Source organism: Thermomyces dupontii (genome assembly GCF_041956625.1).
Source record: "Thermomyces dupontii strain NRRL 2155 unplaced genomic scaffold VTN31scaffold_10, whole genome shotgun sequence".
Classification (NCBI taxonomy): Eukaryota; Fungi; Ascomycota; class Eurotiomycetes; order Eurotiales; family Trichocomaceae; genus Thermomyces; species Thermomyces dupontii.
This window is the reverse complement of record NW_027192316.1, coordinates 1-15480: the sequence shown is the minus strand read 5'-3', so window position 1 is coordinate 15480 and position 15480 is coordinate 1. Positions and strand designations below refer to the sequence as shown.

The 15480-nt window shown below is 56.8% G+C and overlaps 5 protein-coding genes across 5 annotated transcripts; 3 read left to right on the top strand and 2 right to left on the bottom strand.

The window, feature by feature from the left end:
* Positions 1–105: 105 nt before the first annotated feature.
* On the top strand, positions 106–2362 carry VTN31DRAFT_1814 (uncharacterized protein; the record flags this gene model as incomplete). The annotated part of the gene is made up of 2 exons (XM_069401913.1): positions 106–787; positions 864–2362. 2 exons carry the CDS (start codon positions 106–108, stop codon positions 2360–2362), a joined length of 2181 nt encoding a protein of 726 aa, XP_069257443.1.
* Positions 2363–2654: 292 nt separating this feature from the next.
* On the bottom strand, positions 2655–3713 carry VTN31DRAFT_1813 (uncharacterized protein; the record flags this gene model as incomplete). The annotated part of the gene is made up of 1 exon (XM_069401912.1): positions 2655–3713. The coding sequence occupies one exon, from the start codon at positions 3711–3713 to the stop codon at positions 2655–2657; it is 1059 nt and encodes a 352-aa protein (XP_069257442.1).
* A 1126-nt stretch (positions 3714–4839) lies between these two features.
* Positions 4840–7689, top strand: VTN31DRAFT_1812 (uncharacterized protein; the record flags this gene model as incomplete). The annotated part of the gene is made up of 1 exon (XM_069401911.1): positions 4840–7689. One exon carries the CDS (start codon positions 4840–4842, stop codon positions 7687–7689), a length of 2850 nt encoding a protein of 949 aa, XP_069257441.1.
* An 842-nt stretch (positions 7690–8531) lies between these two features.
* On the top strand, positions 8532–11257 carry VTN31DRAFT_1811 (uncharacterized protein; the record flags this gene model as incomplete). The annotated part of the gene is made up of 2 exons (XM_069401910.1): positions 8532–8610; positions 8676–11257. 2 exons carry the CDS (start codon positions 8532–8534, stop codon positions 11255–11257), a joined length of 2661 nt encoding a protein of 886 aa, XP_069257440.1.
* Positions 11258–11652: 395 nt separating this feature from the next.
* On the bottom strand, positions 11653–13954 carry VTN31DRAFT_1810 (uncharacterized protein; the record flags this gene model as incomplete). The annotated part of the gene is made up of 3 exons (XM_069401909.1): positions 11653–12281; positions 12337–13405; positions 13469–13954. 3 exons carry the CDS (start codon positions 13952–13954, stop codon positions 11653–11655), a joined length of 2184 nt encoding a protein of 727 aa, XP_069257439.1.
* Positions 13955–15480: the final 1526 nt, after the last annotated feature.

Here is a 15480-nt window from a genome sequence, read left to right as displayed (position 1 = left end):
GTGGTGTCTCGAATTACACGGTGTCTTGCGGTCGCTTTGATAGATGCGCAGAGAGATTTTTCTCAATCAGACACAGTGCCATCAACAATAGAGATATTCTCAGCCATGGTTGCTTTGACTCCCGCAGCTACACGGTCCCCCGCGACGCGGCCGCCATCGTCCATTCTCAAGACATCCAAACTCGCCGTCAGTGATCTGACCCCGCTACCCTCAGCCGGCAAGAAACGCAAGATGGACGATCCGATGGAGCTGTCATCGCTCGCATCGTCCGCGCCCGACTCGGAACTGGGAAACCCGGACGAGTCCTCACCCAAGAAACGCCCGCGCGTGCAGTTCGATACCGAGGTCGAGACCCGCGTGTTTCCGTCGTCGCAGCAGTCGGCAATAGGCGACGACGTCAATGAGAAGAGCGCCGCGGTTGTGCGCGAGGAGATCCGCCGCGCGATCCAGCGACACGTCTCCGGCGGTGATAGCGAGGCCTATGACCGGATCAAGGAGATCTTCACGATTGACCCCAAGAGGGCTGTAGACGACGACGGGTCGGCTTTGCCGTACGAAGTGCCCAGCCACACGTCCCTGAAGCGACACCTCATGGGTCTGCTGTCGAACGTGTCGGCGCTGGACCGCAATTGCTCGGGCCTGGTGCATGCGGTGCTCAGCAGCGAGTGGCTGGGCCGGGACGAGTCGTACGTGAAGCTGTTTATCCGGTTTCTTGGAAATCTCGCCGTGGCTCAGGGGAGCTACTTGCAGCCGGTGCTCAAAATGTTGGTCAGTTATCTCGGCGAGAGTAAGCTTTGCTTTTTCCCCCGTTTTCCCCTCAAACCAAATTTGTAAGTGCGTTGGGTTGATGATGAGTTTTGCAGTTCCCAAAGGTACCGGGCGGATTCCCGGCTACGTGACGGTGCATAACTCGGAGATTTATGCGCGCACGCACATGGCTCTGCGGCATATCCTGCAGTTGATTCCGGCGGCGAGCGGGACATTGTCTCTCATCCTAGCCGGACAGTTTCCATTTGAGACGGATTCCGCCCGAGCGAATATCGCGTACACCCGTAACCTGATCAAGATGATCGAGTATGCGCCCGAGCTGCGCGCGGATATCCTGGCCCTCGTCACGGAGAAGCTGGTCAAGATTGATGTCCAGATCCAGATCGACATGGAGGACTTGGAAGATGAAGTCGGTGAGGATTTGGTGCAAGAATTGTCCGCACCCGTGAACATGGACGACGACGACGATGACTCGGACGCGGGATCGGACATGAGCGACAACGACTCGACAGACGCCGATCTGCGACGGCTCAAAGCCGTTCGGGACAACATCCGCAAGGTGGACTGCATGATTGACGAGTTGTTCGATTTCTATACACCGCCGTTCCTACACGGGACGAATGAGGAGAAGCGGCGCGCTCTGGACCTGCTTCTCAGCCACTTCCACAACATCATCCTGCCGACGTACCGTTCGCGACATTCGCAGTTCCTCATCTTCCACTTCTCGCAGATGTCTCCGGACCTGGTGGAGCAGTTCGTCAGCAGCTGCATCCAGGTCATTCTCAACAACACCAGCACGGTGATGGCCCGACAATCAGCGGCCGCGTACTTGGCGAGTTTCGTGGCGCGGGGCGCGCACGTGTCGGCCAGCATGGCCCGGAAAGTTTTCCAGGTGCTGAGCGCACACGTCAACGAGCTCCGGCGGACGTACGAGGAAACGTGCCGGGGCCCGGACCTGCGACGCTACGCACTGTTCTACTCTAGTGCCCAGGCCCTTCTCTACATCTTCTGCTTCCGCTGGCGCGACCTTATGATCACAATGGACGAGGATCACGACCGTGACCTCGACGACCTCGACACCCGCGAAGTCCTCTTCCCGCCGTCCGTCAAGGAAACCCTCCACCGCGCCATCTACTCCAAACTCAATCCCCTCAAGGTCTGCTCGCCGCCAATCGTGACCGAGTTCGCCCGCTTGGCGCGACACCTGCGCTTCCTCTATGTTTTCCCGTTACTCGAAGCCAACAAGCGGCTACGCGTCTCGTCGTCAACCTTCCGCAACCTCTCCTCCGTGCTCGCGGCGGATCCTCGCTTCGGCGGCAGCGGCGGCCTCGTCGAGCGCGAGCACCGCGCCGGCGACGACGACGTCGCGGGCCTGCACCAGCTCGATGCGTATTTCCCGTTTGATCCATACCAGCTCCCGCGGAGTCGGCGGTGGTTGGAGGGAGATTATGTCGAGTGGCGTGGGATTCCCGGGCTGGATGATCGGGATGAGGATGATTCGGAAAATTCGGATGCCGGTGATGATGATGACGATGAACATGGTGACGATGATGGTGATGATGATGATGAATTTACCGGGACGGATGAGGAGTGACAAAAAAAAACCTTCTGAATTTTACAATTCAGGGATCAAAAGTTTTGTTTGTTTGGATTTTGTTCTGATTATTAGCGTCGGCGTACGGGTTCTGGTTGCTTCGATATGTATGTACATTGGGCATCAGAAAAAAAAAAGTTCAAGAGCAGTCTATGACTCATCATATTCGTCTCGATTAAGAATTATATTTTCTATAGGTTTGTCAGGTTGTATGAGAAATAGCAACGTCGCGAGGCAAGCAGGTGAGTAAAAATAATAACACCCCATTGACCCCATTCACGCCAAAGCTCGATCAAAAAATGACCTTCATCTCGGAGCACGCCTCCGTGTAGAGCATATCAACCTTGGCCTGATCGCGGAACGGATTCGGCGACTTGTCCCACGCATGCGGGACTTTTTCGACCATCATGGACCGAACGTTCTTGCGCATGCCCTGAAGGCGGCGGACAAACCGCTGACCCTCATGCAGAAGCATGTCCCACTCGCACATGTACACGAAGATGTCGTGGGGTAGGCCCTCGTTCAGCAGGGCGTCCGGAGCCCGCTCGACGGACGCGAACGGGGAGGCGCGCTCGGCGTGATCCGGCAGATAGGACTCGTCGAACAGCGAGGTGAAGCATTTCGGGAGTGTCTTGTCCGGAAAGACACTCGCGGCGCGGCGGTGCTCGCGCGAGGTGAGGAAGTCAAGGATGGGGTACCAAGAAAAGATGGAGACGATTGTGGGGGTGGCTGGCGGAGAAATCTCCATCTCCGCAACCTGGACCAGGTCCTTGGAGGTTTTCGTGTCGAGCTGCAGCAGATCGCTGCTGCAGTCGCTCCGCTGCTGTTGCTGCAGCTGCTGGAGGCGGTCCTGCAGCCGGAGCGGCACGGCAAAGGCCAGGTTCCCGCCCGCGGAAAACCCGGTCAGTGACATTCGCGAGGTGTCAATGCCCAGTACGTCCGCATGCTTGGTGAGGTACAGCAGTGCTTCGACGCCGTCGTCCACGGCGGCCGGAAACGGATGCTCCGGCCCGCGGCGGTATGCCACGCTCACCACCACGGCCTGCGCTTGTTCCATGACGGCTTTGAACCAGAAAATATCATCTGTTGCGCAGCCCAGCACGAACCCACCACCGTGGAAATTCACCACTACGGGCAGCGGTGGGCCCTGGCGGTGACGCTGATACTCATAGTACTCTGGCGGGCAGTAGAAATACAGATCGACCTTGCGCTTGGCGTCGTGATCAAACTTGATGCAGCGCACAAACGCCGGCCGAGGTGCCCCCAGTCCCAGGGTGTGCAGGAACATGCCGATGCGCATGAGAATGCGCCAAAAGACGGCCTGGACCAGCAGCCACCATCGCGACGGCATCGTGTCGAAGAATCGGGGAATTGAGACCGATTCAGACCGGATGTTGCCGGGGCAGGATGGGTTGATATGTCTCGGGTGGATGAGGAGGCGAATGCCCAGCCAGGCTGTGTCGCAGTCCGAGTCTTGGTACTCTTACGTGGACCTGGCTGTGCGCTGAGACTCGTGGGTGGATATATTAAGAGGGATGTTCTCGACCGATCAACCTTCTTTAAACCCTCATTCTGTGGTCTTTACGGTTATCGGTTCATCTTGGTCGAAGTGTTCGAACGGCGAGGTCCAGCTCGCATAGTATCTTGTCGAATGCGAAAAGTGCGAACCCAATGGGGGCCGGTCAGCCACCACTGGCGGTGAGAATGGGCAGATTCGGCCTTTCCACGGCTGCTCTGCCCATGGTCCGAAGAAGTTTCAATCTCGTTCGGGTCCGACAAGTGAGGTTAATATCGATTTCTCGGCCGGTTCCGAGGGAGTTCTTTAAGTCGAAGGATATGCACGACCGTCGGGCGGACTCGGCGATGGAACAGAACTATCACATAACTACTGCAAACAGCAAGCGACGAATCCCGCCGTAGCCTGGCAATTTAGTTTGATTCTGGCCGGCATCAAAACTTCGGATGCCTTCGGAACGGAACGAAAATAGCACTGTGAGCATTACCTTAGGTAAGTAACTAACTTAAAGGATTTGTCAGCTTTGGATGACATAATCAGCATTACCTAATCTGTCAGGATGACATCATCGACGACAACTGCGCAAAAGGCTGAAAGCCGGTTCGGATTCGGACGAAAAAAAAAAAATCAAAAAGGGAAACACAAAAAAAATAAGTCATCATCGTCGACTAGCATATGTCGCCGGCTCGGCCCTGTCTGCAAAACTGGATAAGCGCATAAGATGGTAGAACAAGCAAAACGTGCTGCCCTCTGTCCTCCTGGCTGCATTATAAACTGCCTCGTAGTTTGGCTGCACCCCGCGCTTTGATCGGATCGATCGGAGACTTCAACAAGAAAAGCGCCTCTCAGTGTTGTCTCAAAGAACTCTCCTGTCCATTATGTGAGTTCGCATTGCCCTTGACTTCCTTCCAGCGGCTTACAGGTGATTGACGCGATTCCATTAGAGTGTCTCCGAGCAGCCATGTCGACCATCCGGCGCGCCCTATCAAAACTAAAATCCAAAACCGAAGGGGACGCCGACACCTCACCAAAAGACGGCACCACCTCGCCGCGCCGGTCACTGTCGCTAGTCAATTTCATCCGCGATCGCGACTACATCTCCTCGTCGGACGACCTGTCCGACGACTCGGAGCAGTATGCGCTGAGCAAGAATCAGCAGAAACGCTTGGCGCGGGAACAGCGGCGGCAGCAGAGAAGCCGCCTGAGCGAGGAGCGACGATCCAGCTCCGAGCAGCGGCGGCGGGAGAAGGAAGTGGAGATTGCCCGCCTTGAAACCCCCGAGCAGCGCGCCCGCTACGGCGACCTGCCGCTCGTCCAGAGCCAGGAGCGCCGCCGTCAACCATTCCTCCGGTTCGAGGACATCTCCACCGACATGATCGGCCAGGAAGTCAGCTTCAACGCGCGTTTACACATTGTCCGCAACATGAGCTCCCGTTTAGTCTTTTTGGTTTTCCGTCAGCAGCTCAACACCTTGCAGGGCGTGCTGCAGGCAGATGATAAGATCCGCTCGATGGGCATGGTGGCGTGGGCTGAGCGCTTACGCACGGGGACTATCGTCCGGGTAAAGGGCAAGCTGCAGACCCCGGCCGTCCCCGTGTTGAGCTGTACCTTCCGTAACGTCGAGATTGCCATCCAGGAATTGCATGTTGTTGTCCGCCGCGAAGAACCTGTTCCCTTTTCCGTCTACGAGGCCGAGATTCGGACCGAGGAAGAGAGTCGGATCGACGGCCGCCGTAGCCACATCCCGGACCGCACGCGTCTGGCAAACCGGGTCCTGGATCTGCGCACTCAGACGTCACAATCCATCTTCCGCATCCAGTCCGCCGTTGGCAACCTGTTCCGCGCTGCCCTCGATGAGCGGGGCTTCATCGAGATTCATACCCCGAAGCTGCAAGGGTCAGCGACCGAGTCTGGTGCGAGTGTCTTTGAATTGAAGTACTTTGGACGTCCCGCGTACCTGGCCCAGAGCCCGCAATTGGCCAAGCAGATGGCCATCTCCGCCGACTTTGAGCGCGTCTACGAGATTGGTGCGGTGTTCCGCGCGGAGAACTCCAACACCCATCGGCATCTGACCGAATACACGGGTCTCGACATTGAAATGGCCATCACCGAGCACTACCATGAAATGATGGAAACGATCGACGCAGTGCTGAAGCACATCATCCGCGGTCTGTATAGTAAATACCGTCGCGAGATCGAGACGATCAAGGCCCAGTTTCCATCGGAGGATTTGGTGATCTTGGACGAAACCCCCGTCATTCGCTTTTCGGACGCGATCAAGATGCTGAATGAATCGGGCTGGCTGGATGAGGAAGGGAATCCGCTACGGGAGGATGAGGATCTGCACACGCGCGACGAGATTCGACTGGGGGAGTTCATCAAAGAGAAGTATGGCGCGGACTACTACATTATTGACAAGTTTCCGGTCTCGGCGCGGCCGTTCTATACCATGCCCGACCCGGAAGACGACCGGTTTACAAACTCGTTTGACATTTTCGTGCGCGGCCAGGAGATTGTCTCGGGCGGCCAACGGATTCACGACGCGACCATGCTGGAGGAGAACATGCGGAAGGTGGGCATTGATCCGGCCCAGATGGATGACTACGTCGAGGCCTTCCGCCTGGGCGCGCCGCCACACGCGGGAGCTGGCGTCGGGCTCGAGCGGCTAGTCATGCTCATCCTGAAGCTCGGCAACATCCGGCTCGCCTCACTCTTCCACCGAGATCCCAAGAGCTTCCCTGCAAAACCGCCGGCGCAGAAGCTACGGCACCCGGAATCTTCGACGCTGGAGCCGCCGTGGATGAAGATCGAGCGGGGCCGCAAAGTGATGGCCGCGGAGGAGCACGAACTGCAGCCGATCGAGGAGCTCATTGCCAACTACGGCGATGCGACGTCGACGTCGTGGACGGACGAGCGGTACCAGATCTGGCGGGACCATAACACGGGAGCGGCTGTTTCCTACATCCCCAGCCACGGGTACGCCATCATTCCGGGCAACCCTCTCTGCGACCCGAGCCAGTACAGCCGAATCATTCACCTGTTCCTGCACTGGCTGCGCCGGGAAACCAAGCTCAAGCCGATCTGGATCCTGGTGTCTCCGGAGGTGGAAGACATTTTGGGCGAGAAGCTGGGTTGGCGCAGCCTGTCGTGCATTGCCGAAGAGCGCGTGGACCCGGAGCGCAACATGACGGCCTCGGACAACGAGGTGGCCCGCAAGATTCGGCACGCCGAGAACGAAGGCGTCAAGATCGTGAGCTTACCGCAGGGCGAGCTGCCGGCGGAGGATGTGCGAGACAAGATCGACGGGCGGATCCAGGAGTGGCAGGCGAATCGCAAGGGGGCTCAGATCCACCTGTCGGAGATCGCGCCGTGGCGGGATCCGCAGCACCGGTGGTACTTTTACGCGCAGACGAAGGACGGCAGCATCGCGGCGATGGTGGCACTGGCGATGCTGGCGCCGCGGCACGGCATGCAGGTCAAGTACAGCCTCGATTTCCCCGGGTCGCCCAACGGCACGATCGAGTACATTGTCACGCACGCCATCCAGTCGGCGGCCAAGTCTGGTGTCAAGTCGCTGACCTTTGGTGCGGGTGCCACGCCGCAACTGGTGCCGGGTCACCACATGAAGGGGGCCAAGGTACGCATGCTGCAGCACACCTACGAGGCGATAGTCAAGCAGTTCAACTTGACACGCAAGAGCGAGTTCCGGATGAAACTGGGGGCGCACGAGGAGCCGCTGTACATTGCCTATCCGCCACACGGGCTTGGTTCGCGGGGCATCAAGGCGATTATGGATTTCTTTGAGCACTAATCTGTCTGACAATTGTACAACCTGGGGATGACTTTTTTGGACATGCTGGATTTGTCTGACTATACATACTACCCTAATTACCTGCATGATTTCTGTCTCCGCTTTTGGGAATTTGGGCATGTTTGTTATGGACGAGTACGAGATCACGATGAATAGTAATGACCTTCAAGTTGCTTCCGGAGCATCCAATCTCATCCAACTGACAAGTAGCGCATCAATCACACCGCCTGCAAGTATCCAGATGCATCTGCAAACCTCTGGTGGAGAGAAGCTGAACAAGCTCCAACGGGGCTCCACCGCCAAACTTGTATGTATGTACTGTAGTTCACAAAAAGTAGTACTACAGTACTTTCTATGTACCTGCTGTTGACAAGAACTGCTGATCCGTTGGTCCAATGATGAGACGGTGCTTGTCCAACTCAGAGAAGAAACATCGGTGAGTAAAGAAAGAAAAACGAACACTCTAGACTCACAGCAAGGCCCCTGTCTTCGTACCTAATTAAGTTCGCTCCAGAGCTTGGCTATCGACTGATTCGTTGACGGATCACTACCCCTGCAGCTTGGAAGCCATTCCATCGGGATCAAAGGAAGCTACTAACAGTTTGAGGTGCTGGAGAAATTGGCGGTGTAGGATTCTACGTTTGTTACACGCTTTTTTGTCAGTTTTTTCAGGTTTATTTTTTTTTTTCTCATCTGGCGGAGAGTGAGTCAAGATAGAAGATCATTCAGAATTCTGCGAGGGAAGAAAAAAATGCAAAAAATCGACAATCGATTTTCTTCCTTGCTTCAATTCCAGAGGCAGTGTGAAGACAAAGAGATAGACGATTGCTCGGATCTGAACGATGATTGCGGTGCAACAGAATGCTCAACAACTACGGGAGAAAGGAAACGATCTGTATAAGAGAAGAAAGCTCAACGAGGGTGAGTTTTGAAATCAACCTCGACTGAATTTTGGAGATTCCAAGTCTGTTAACCCAGGGTTCAAGCAATCAACATCTACCATGAAGTTGCCCGTCTCGCCCAAGACGACTATCTGCCCTGGTCAAACCTCTCCGCTGCGTACTTTGAGGCTGGGGATTATTCCCGAGCCATTGAGAGCAGCCTGCACGCGCTGAGCATCTGTTCTTCCAACGACGCCGCGCGGGCCACCGCGGAGCAGAAGCTGCTGCCGCGGATGATCAAGGCCGGTCTGCATTCGCACCGGTTCAACGAGACTCGGAACTGGATCGATCGGCTGGGTCGCTTTCCCAGGCAGGACGACGAGCTCGCCCGGTTCCGTGCCATTCTCGACCAGGCCGAGGCCGCCTGGAACGCCCTTCCCGATGAAAAGGCGCTGCGATGGCGCCTTCACCACAGCCTGCCTCGCTATCGGCTCCTGCTGGGCCAGCCCCGTCCGGCTGTTCCAGTCGTCGTCGGCCGCGACCGCGTCGGTGATCTGCTCGACTTCTCCGTGCATACGCGCGGTGTTGATCAGGACGTGGCCGTGTTCTACGGCGGCGTCGGCGACGCACGGCATTTCTTGGGTCAGCTGGCGATGCTGGACACGGCGGAACGACTGGCGGCCACCGCGGCCCGGAAAGCTGCGAATAACAACACTGGTAACAATAAGAACGGCCTGGTCCGGGAGGTCGGGGCCCTGCGGCCCAAGAGATGGTATCATTTTACCATGTGCGACGACCAGGCGCGGGTGTTTGCACGGGACTTGGTCTTGTTTTCTCTGCTTGATGAGCTGGCCACCGCGAGATGGGACACGCCGGTTCACCTCCGCATGGAATTGTACACGGTGGTGTACTTTGTCTACCTGGGTGTTGTCATGCCGCGTTTCGCGCACGAGCGGCTGATGCAGGCCATCGAAGCCGTTATCGAGTGGCTGGACCAGGACTCGGAGAAGCAAGTCCTTCCGTGGCTACGACTATCCGACGACTCCCGTGCGGAGATTCTCCGAGTCCTGCGGTCGTGGCAGTCCCTCGCAGAATCCAGCTCCACGGCCAATGTGCTCGACGAGGCAGCCACACAGTTGGCCGACGAGCTCGACACCGGTCTCTCGCCGCCACGGGGCTGCGAGAGGGAATACAACACATTCTTCTTCAAAGTCCCCTTCCTGCAACCACCGCCGGCTCTGCTGGAGAGATATGAGCCCCAGCTACTGCAACTCCTCGACTCGGACGCTCCGAGCGAGGCGCTCAGAACCTACCTCGATCAGCACTGGCTGGTGAACGTGACTTTGCTGGATATCAACCCGCGCGAACAGCCGCAGGACTTGGGCTTCAACCCATTCGACTTTGCACAGGCCGTGCGCGGGATCCTTTCCGGGCAGGAAAAAGGCGGACCTCCCAAGACGACGCTGTACGACCACGTCCTGGAATTCTTCCAGATGGTGGCTGTCGCACTGCGGAAGCTGCGCGAGCGGCTAACCGTCGAGATCATGATCGACGACCCGGCCGCGGCCATCGACGCGATCAGCATCAGCGAGGACCGCGAGTTCCCCGCGACGTTTGACCTGGTTCATCTGACGGATTCTTTCGGCGGCGCGCTCGCCACGATCGTGCAGGGGAGGAAGATTCTCAAGCCGACGGACTCGGCGCGGCTAACGGCGACATCCCCGTCCACGTCAGGGTTGCTGCACGACTCCTCCCTGGGGAAGGATCATCTCGACAAGCTCACGCAGATGCAGCCCCTCGACCGGGAACTCCCCACCCCTTTCCAGATGATGCCAGGAGGAGCAACACCGCCGCCGCGGCGCGGCTACATGGGCTGGCGCCGAATGCACCGGGGGCCATTCAACTACGAGTCCCTGCTTCCGCTCACACACCTCACACGGGTCCTTGTCACGCATTTCTTCCACATGGCCCTCCCACCCACTCAGGCCAGCGAGTTCGCCAAACTCAACCTAACCAGCTTCTTCCGCCTCCTGCTCCACCTCCATGAAATCGGCTACCCGCCGCACTGGCTCGCGGAAATCCTCCACAAAATCCTCCACGATCAACACCAATCAGCACCCTTTGTCGCGGAGATGACCACCCTCACCGTGCTCTTCGCAAAGCTCCTCCCGTTCTGCCCAGCTGTGATGCCGCCGGCCCTTCATCTTCTTCTCCCCGCGCCGCAGGATATCTACTCGTATACCCTCCACCTACCGTGCCCTTCTTGTTCGGCCAACTCCGCCACCCTGACCCTCATCTTCTTCCGTCAACGCCTCTTCCAGGACCTGGACCTGCACCGCGCGGGACAAATCCCCGCCTTGCTCTCGGCCCAGGGTGATGATAACAACAATGACAAAGCCAAGTTCTTCCGTGAAGGAGGCTGCATCGTTGTCACTGCTCTCGAGTGGTGCGATGATGATAATCTTAGCCCCCACCACCAAGTATCACTACGGTTCTGGATGCGTCGGGACATCATGCACAACATCACCAGTCCTGACGGCGATGAATGGGCCTGCGCACTCTGGCGCATGGAGGACTGGAGTATTGCCTCCTCGCCGGTCTCCATGTCGGGACTCAGTGTTCGTATCGGGGAGTCGTGGGTGGCAGCCGCCATGAATGATCATGATGAGATGATGATCGATGATTGAACTGAAAATTGATACCATGAAGACACACGGCTAGAATGGATGGATGGATTGGATTGTGCTTTGGATTTTTCTTGGATATATGGTTCTTCTTTGGTTAATAGACACGATAGCTCGAAGCTTTCATGTAAATCGAACAAAAAAAAAAAGTCCTCTCTTCAAAGATAGATTGCCATTATCCACACGACCCATAGTTACCTACTATATACCCTCCCTTCCTCGTTCCCTCCGTCACAAGGACGCACTTCAAAGAAGGCTAATATCTACAAAAGAAACAAGAAATCGACCGAGCCACCCAGCAGAGACAAACAAATTGAAAGTACCGAACCATAAAAAGACAAAATCCGCCCAAAAACATTTTCTGACAAAGAAAAAACCAAATCGCCATCACCAACCAATCACTCGGCCGTTGTTGATTCATTAGTCGTTACTGGACTTGTTTGCTGCTGTTCACTGGATTTCATTTCAGCAGATGTCTCTGTGGAGGCCCCCGGTGGTGAGGACGAGGAGGAGGACACCGCCGGGGCAGAGGAAGAAGCAGCAGGAGGTGAAGGAGGATTAGCAGGCTGCTCACTCTTGACATCGGTCCCAGTGCTGTCACCCTCTGCTGTGGAGTTGCTGCCTCCCTGGGCGTTCAGCTTGCTCTCCGCCTGCCGGAGCTGCTCCTTCGTCTCCGCCAGCTCGCGCTGGAGACTCTTGATGTAGTCAATGGCCATCTCGACCGTGCTCGCTTTGCTGATCGGGTGATGGGTCGGTTTCTCCTTGTCGCCCTGGCTTGGGTCTTTTCCTTCCTTGGCCAGGCGCTCTTGCGCAAAGCCCGGCGGGAGTAAGGATTCAATCTCTTTCAGGGCAGTGTTGATGCGGTTGCGACGGCCTTGCTCGGCGAGCTTGTGGTTTGTGCGTTTGGAGCTGAGGTTTTCTGCTAGGTGCTCGGGGTAGGTCACACCGGGAAGCACCGTTCCGTCAATGATATGCTGGTAGTTTGACTTTGAAGCCAAGTACAAGGCGGAAATATCGCTGCTGAGGCCTATCATAGATGGTTTAGAATGTCCATGGGTCCCAAAATGACGTCGGAATCTTACCTTCACCGCGCACCAATGGCTGGATATTAGGGCTGATCCGCGGCCGCAAGGCGGGACTGACGTGCGAAGAGGCGACACTGGACCGCTTGCCGCGACTCACCGATTGCTTGCGTTCTTTCTCTTTCTTCGGAACAGGCCCACTTGGCGACGGCATCACCGCAGGGGTGACCGAGCCAGACGGCGGCTTATTCGTCGACTGGGTATTTGTCGACTGCGGATTCGCCGACTGGGGCTCGATGAACGGCGTATTCTTGGCCGACGGGGCAGGATCGATCGCCACGTCAGACTGCGCCGCCCGAGGTTGTGTGTACATCGAGGTGGTGGTGATGGTCGTCGTCGTTGTCGTGGCAGCTTCCGGCAGCGAAATATCCTCCATTGGTTCATCCTGCGGCTCTGAGACCACAGTCGCGTAGCCCGAGAAATGGCCCGAAGACTCTTGGACGTGATGCTGGCGGTTTTGGATGTTCATCAGGGTCGCGGGCGTTGCGACCTGCTCGCTCTGCGGCGGCTCGCTCCTCTGCGGGCCCATGGCCGGCGATTTGCGGGTGTGCGGCAGCGCCGGCGGAGGCATCAACGGCTCAGAGAGAGGCTCCGGAGAGACAGAGTCCTGCGAACTGTCGTTGCTCTCATAGCGCAGTGAACTGGCGCTGCCGCCGGTGCTGGTCGCGGGGCGAGCCGCATCAGCGCTTCGCGAAGCGATCTGATCCTCGGCGAGAAGTTGCGCACTCATCGCCTGCTTCAGGCGGTTCTTTGGCTGAATCGATGGCGATGCGGCCTTGGCAGCGCGCCCGCCCGCCCGCGTGGCCGTCGATGGACGCCGTCGAGCTTTGCGAAGCATTGCTGGTGAGGACGGTGCAGAAACTACCATGTTCTGCTGATCCACGGACATGCTGCTACTGGGTGGTTGTGTCGTTTGGAATGGGAAGGCATTCGAGCCGGCATTTTGCGCTTCCAACGCGGGCGAAGTCAGAGGGGTAAAGTACTCGCCCGGGATCGTGTACTCGGGTATCCGGAACTGGGTCTCCAACGGAGTCATTGCCGGTGAGATGAGGGGTGTGTAAAAGGCGGACTGGGTGTGAAATTGGTTGTCAGTGTTCGAGTCTGCCGGCGACTGAGGGGGATTGCCAATTACCTGATCGTCATTCATGGTCCCATAGACATCGTGACTCGTGTCGAGGCGTGGAGGATACTGGGCAACACCGGCATGCAATTCGACGCTGTTCGGGGTCGGGGGAATCATGTTTTTGTGATGCGAAAAATTTTGACTGTTGGGCGGTTGTTTCTGTTGCTGCTGGTGCTGCTGCGGCGGTTGCTGGGGGGGTTGCCGCTGCTGCGCGACGGGAAACCCTTGCTGGGCATGGTGATGCATCTCCATGGGCAGCGAGTCGGCCATGACGTTGTCCAACTGCGGCGGCTGCGAAGTGAAATCGTGCTGGTTCAGACCGGAATCGCGGTCCAGGACGGCATCCCGCTGGGGGGCGGACGGAGGGCCATGGCCCTCGAGATCCGGCAGATTGATGCCGAAATCGAGCAGATTGGAGAATTCGTCGTTGGCGGTGGACATGAGGCCGTCCTGAGGCACCTGCTGGGACCAGGACATGGCCGAGTCGCAGTCCATGGCAATGGATTGGATGGAGATGGACGGTGCGACGAGCGAACGCACAGCCGGGAGGGTGAAGGATTACTTGGTTACTTCATCCGCCTGCACGTGGGAGAGCCCGCACAACCGAATCCGAATTCGGAAAATTCTTTTTAGTTAACTAACCTATTATTACCACTATTATATTACTATTATTCTTGGGAATTACGGAGTACAGTACATAGTTAGGTTACGGGAGCTAAAAGGACGAATTGTTCCGGGTTGTAGGGCTGGGCATTTTGATCGGTCGGCATCGGCTCAGTCCAAGAACTTGGAATTGTTGCTCGAGGAGAACCAAGGATCAAAAGCGCCATCGTTCCTCGTACATACTCGAGATTCGTGTACTTACCTACATACATACTGTAGTACCCAGGTACTAAGGTACTACTCGTAAAGAGGTACTTTTATGCTTCCGACGTCGCAATACATCATGATTGAGACTGCGGGAGCATGCATCTTCCCGTAGGGCTACCACTGAGAACCAATTCTGTACTGTATCTGCCCACTCGGTCATCTTAAGCCGATAGAAAGTATGTACTTCGTTGCACTCAAATCCTCCGAGCGGACCGGCAAATGGGAGAAAGGACCATGCCCAGAATGGCTAATCGGAAATTTCCCGCCAAGCCCAGATCCTGGCTGAATCTAGACGGGTCCTTTCCCGATCCTGGCCTAGCACGTGACTAGTGTCTCGGCACTTGGCGGAGAGAGGCACGGCGGAGCTGATGGCGCACTGAATTGGGTCAAGCGGCCGTCGGAGAGGAGCAATTAAAATTACCCCCATGATTTCTCGCATAACGCGATAGCCGAAGCGGGAGGGATTTTCTGACTGGAACTGGGACTTTTTTTTTTTCTTTAGGTATTTTTATTGCAAGCGAGAACAAAAGCTTAGCTACCAACGTCCAAGCTTCAAAGATATCGTAGATAGTACTCATCAAGTCTCAGCGACGGATAGTGGGCTGCCAGAAACGGCATCGTTCGTCGCCGTTTTGGGCATCGCGCTATCCCGGGTTTCCGCCACGGCCTCCCTTCTTTTTGCCACGCACCTCTGGCGCTCTCACGTGCCTTGTCAACCCCCATCCATCCAGCAACGGGCTCCGTCGCAGGAACGTGCGTGTTTCGGCGCGCATCCCCTCCGGAGTCTCGCGTTTTCAGGCGCAAGTGCGGTCGGTCTCAGGGCTTCGGATCCCTCTACCAATCGATGCTCGGGACGTCTTTTTCTCTGTCTCTATTGGCACTCTGAGGGTGCTCTGTTTTGAGCCCTCGGACTCTGATTGCTTCGCCGACACTGAGTCGTTATCGTGGGTCGACGAGCAGGGGTAGTAATCGGGAGTCCATGATGACTGCATCGGCAATGTCTTCGATTACGATGAGGCACGGTAGCTGGCTACATGGCCCCCGACTCAGAATAAAAGGCTCCCAAATGTCGAACGCCGTCACCCTCTTGCACCTTTTTCTCTCTCCGGGGTTGGTCTTGTACAGAGGGTTTCACTTGCGGTTCTCCGTGG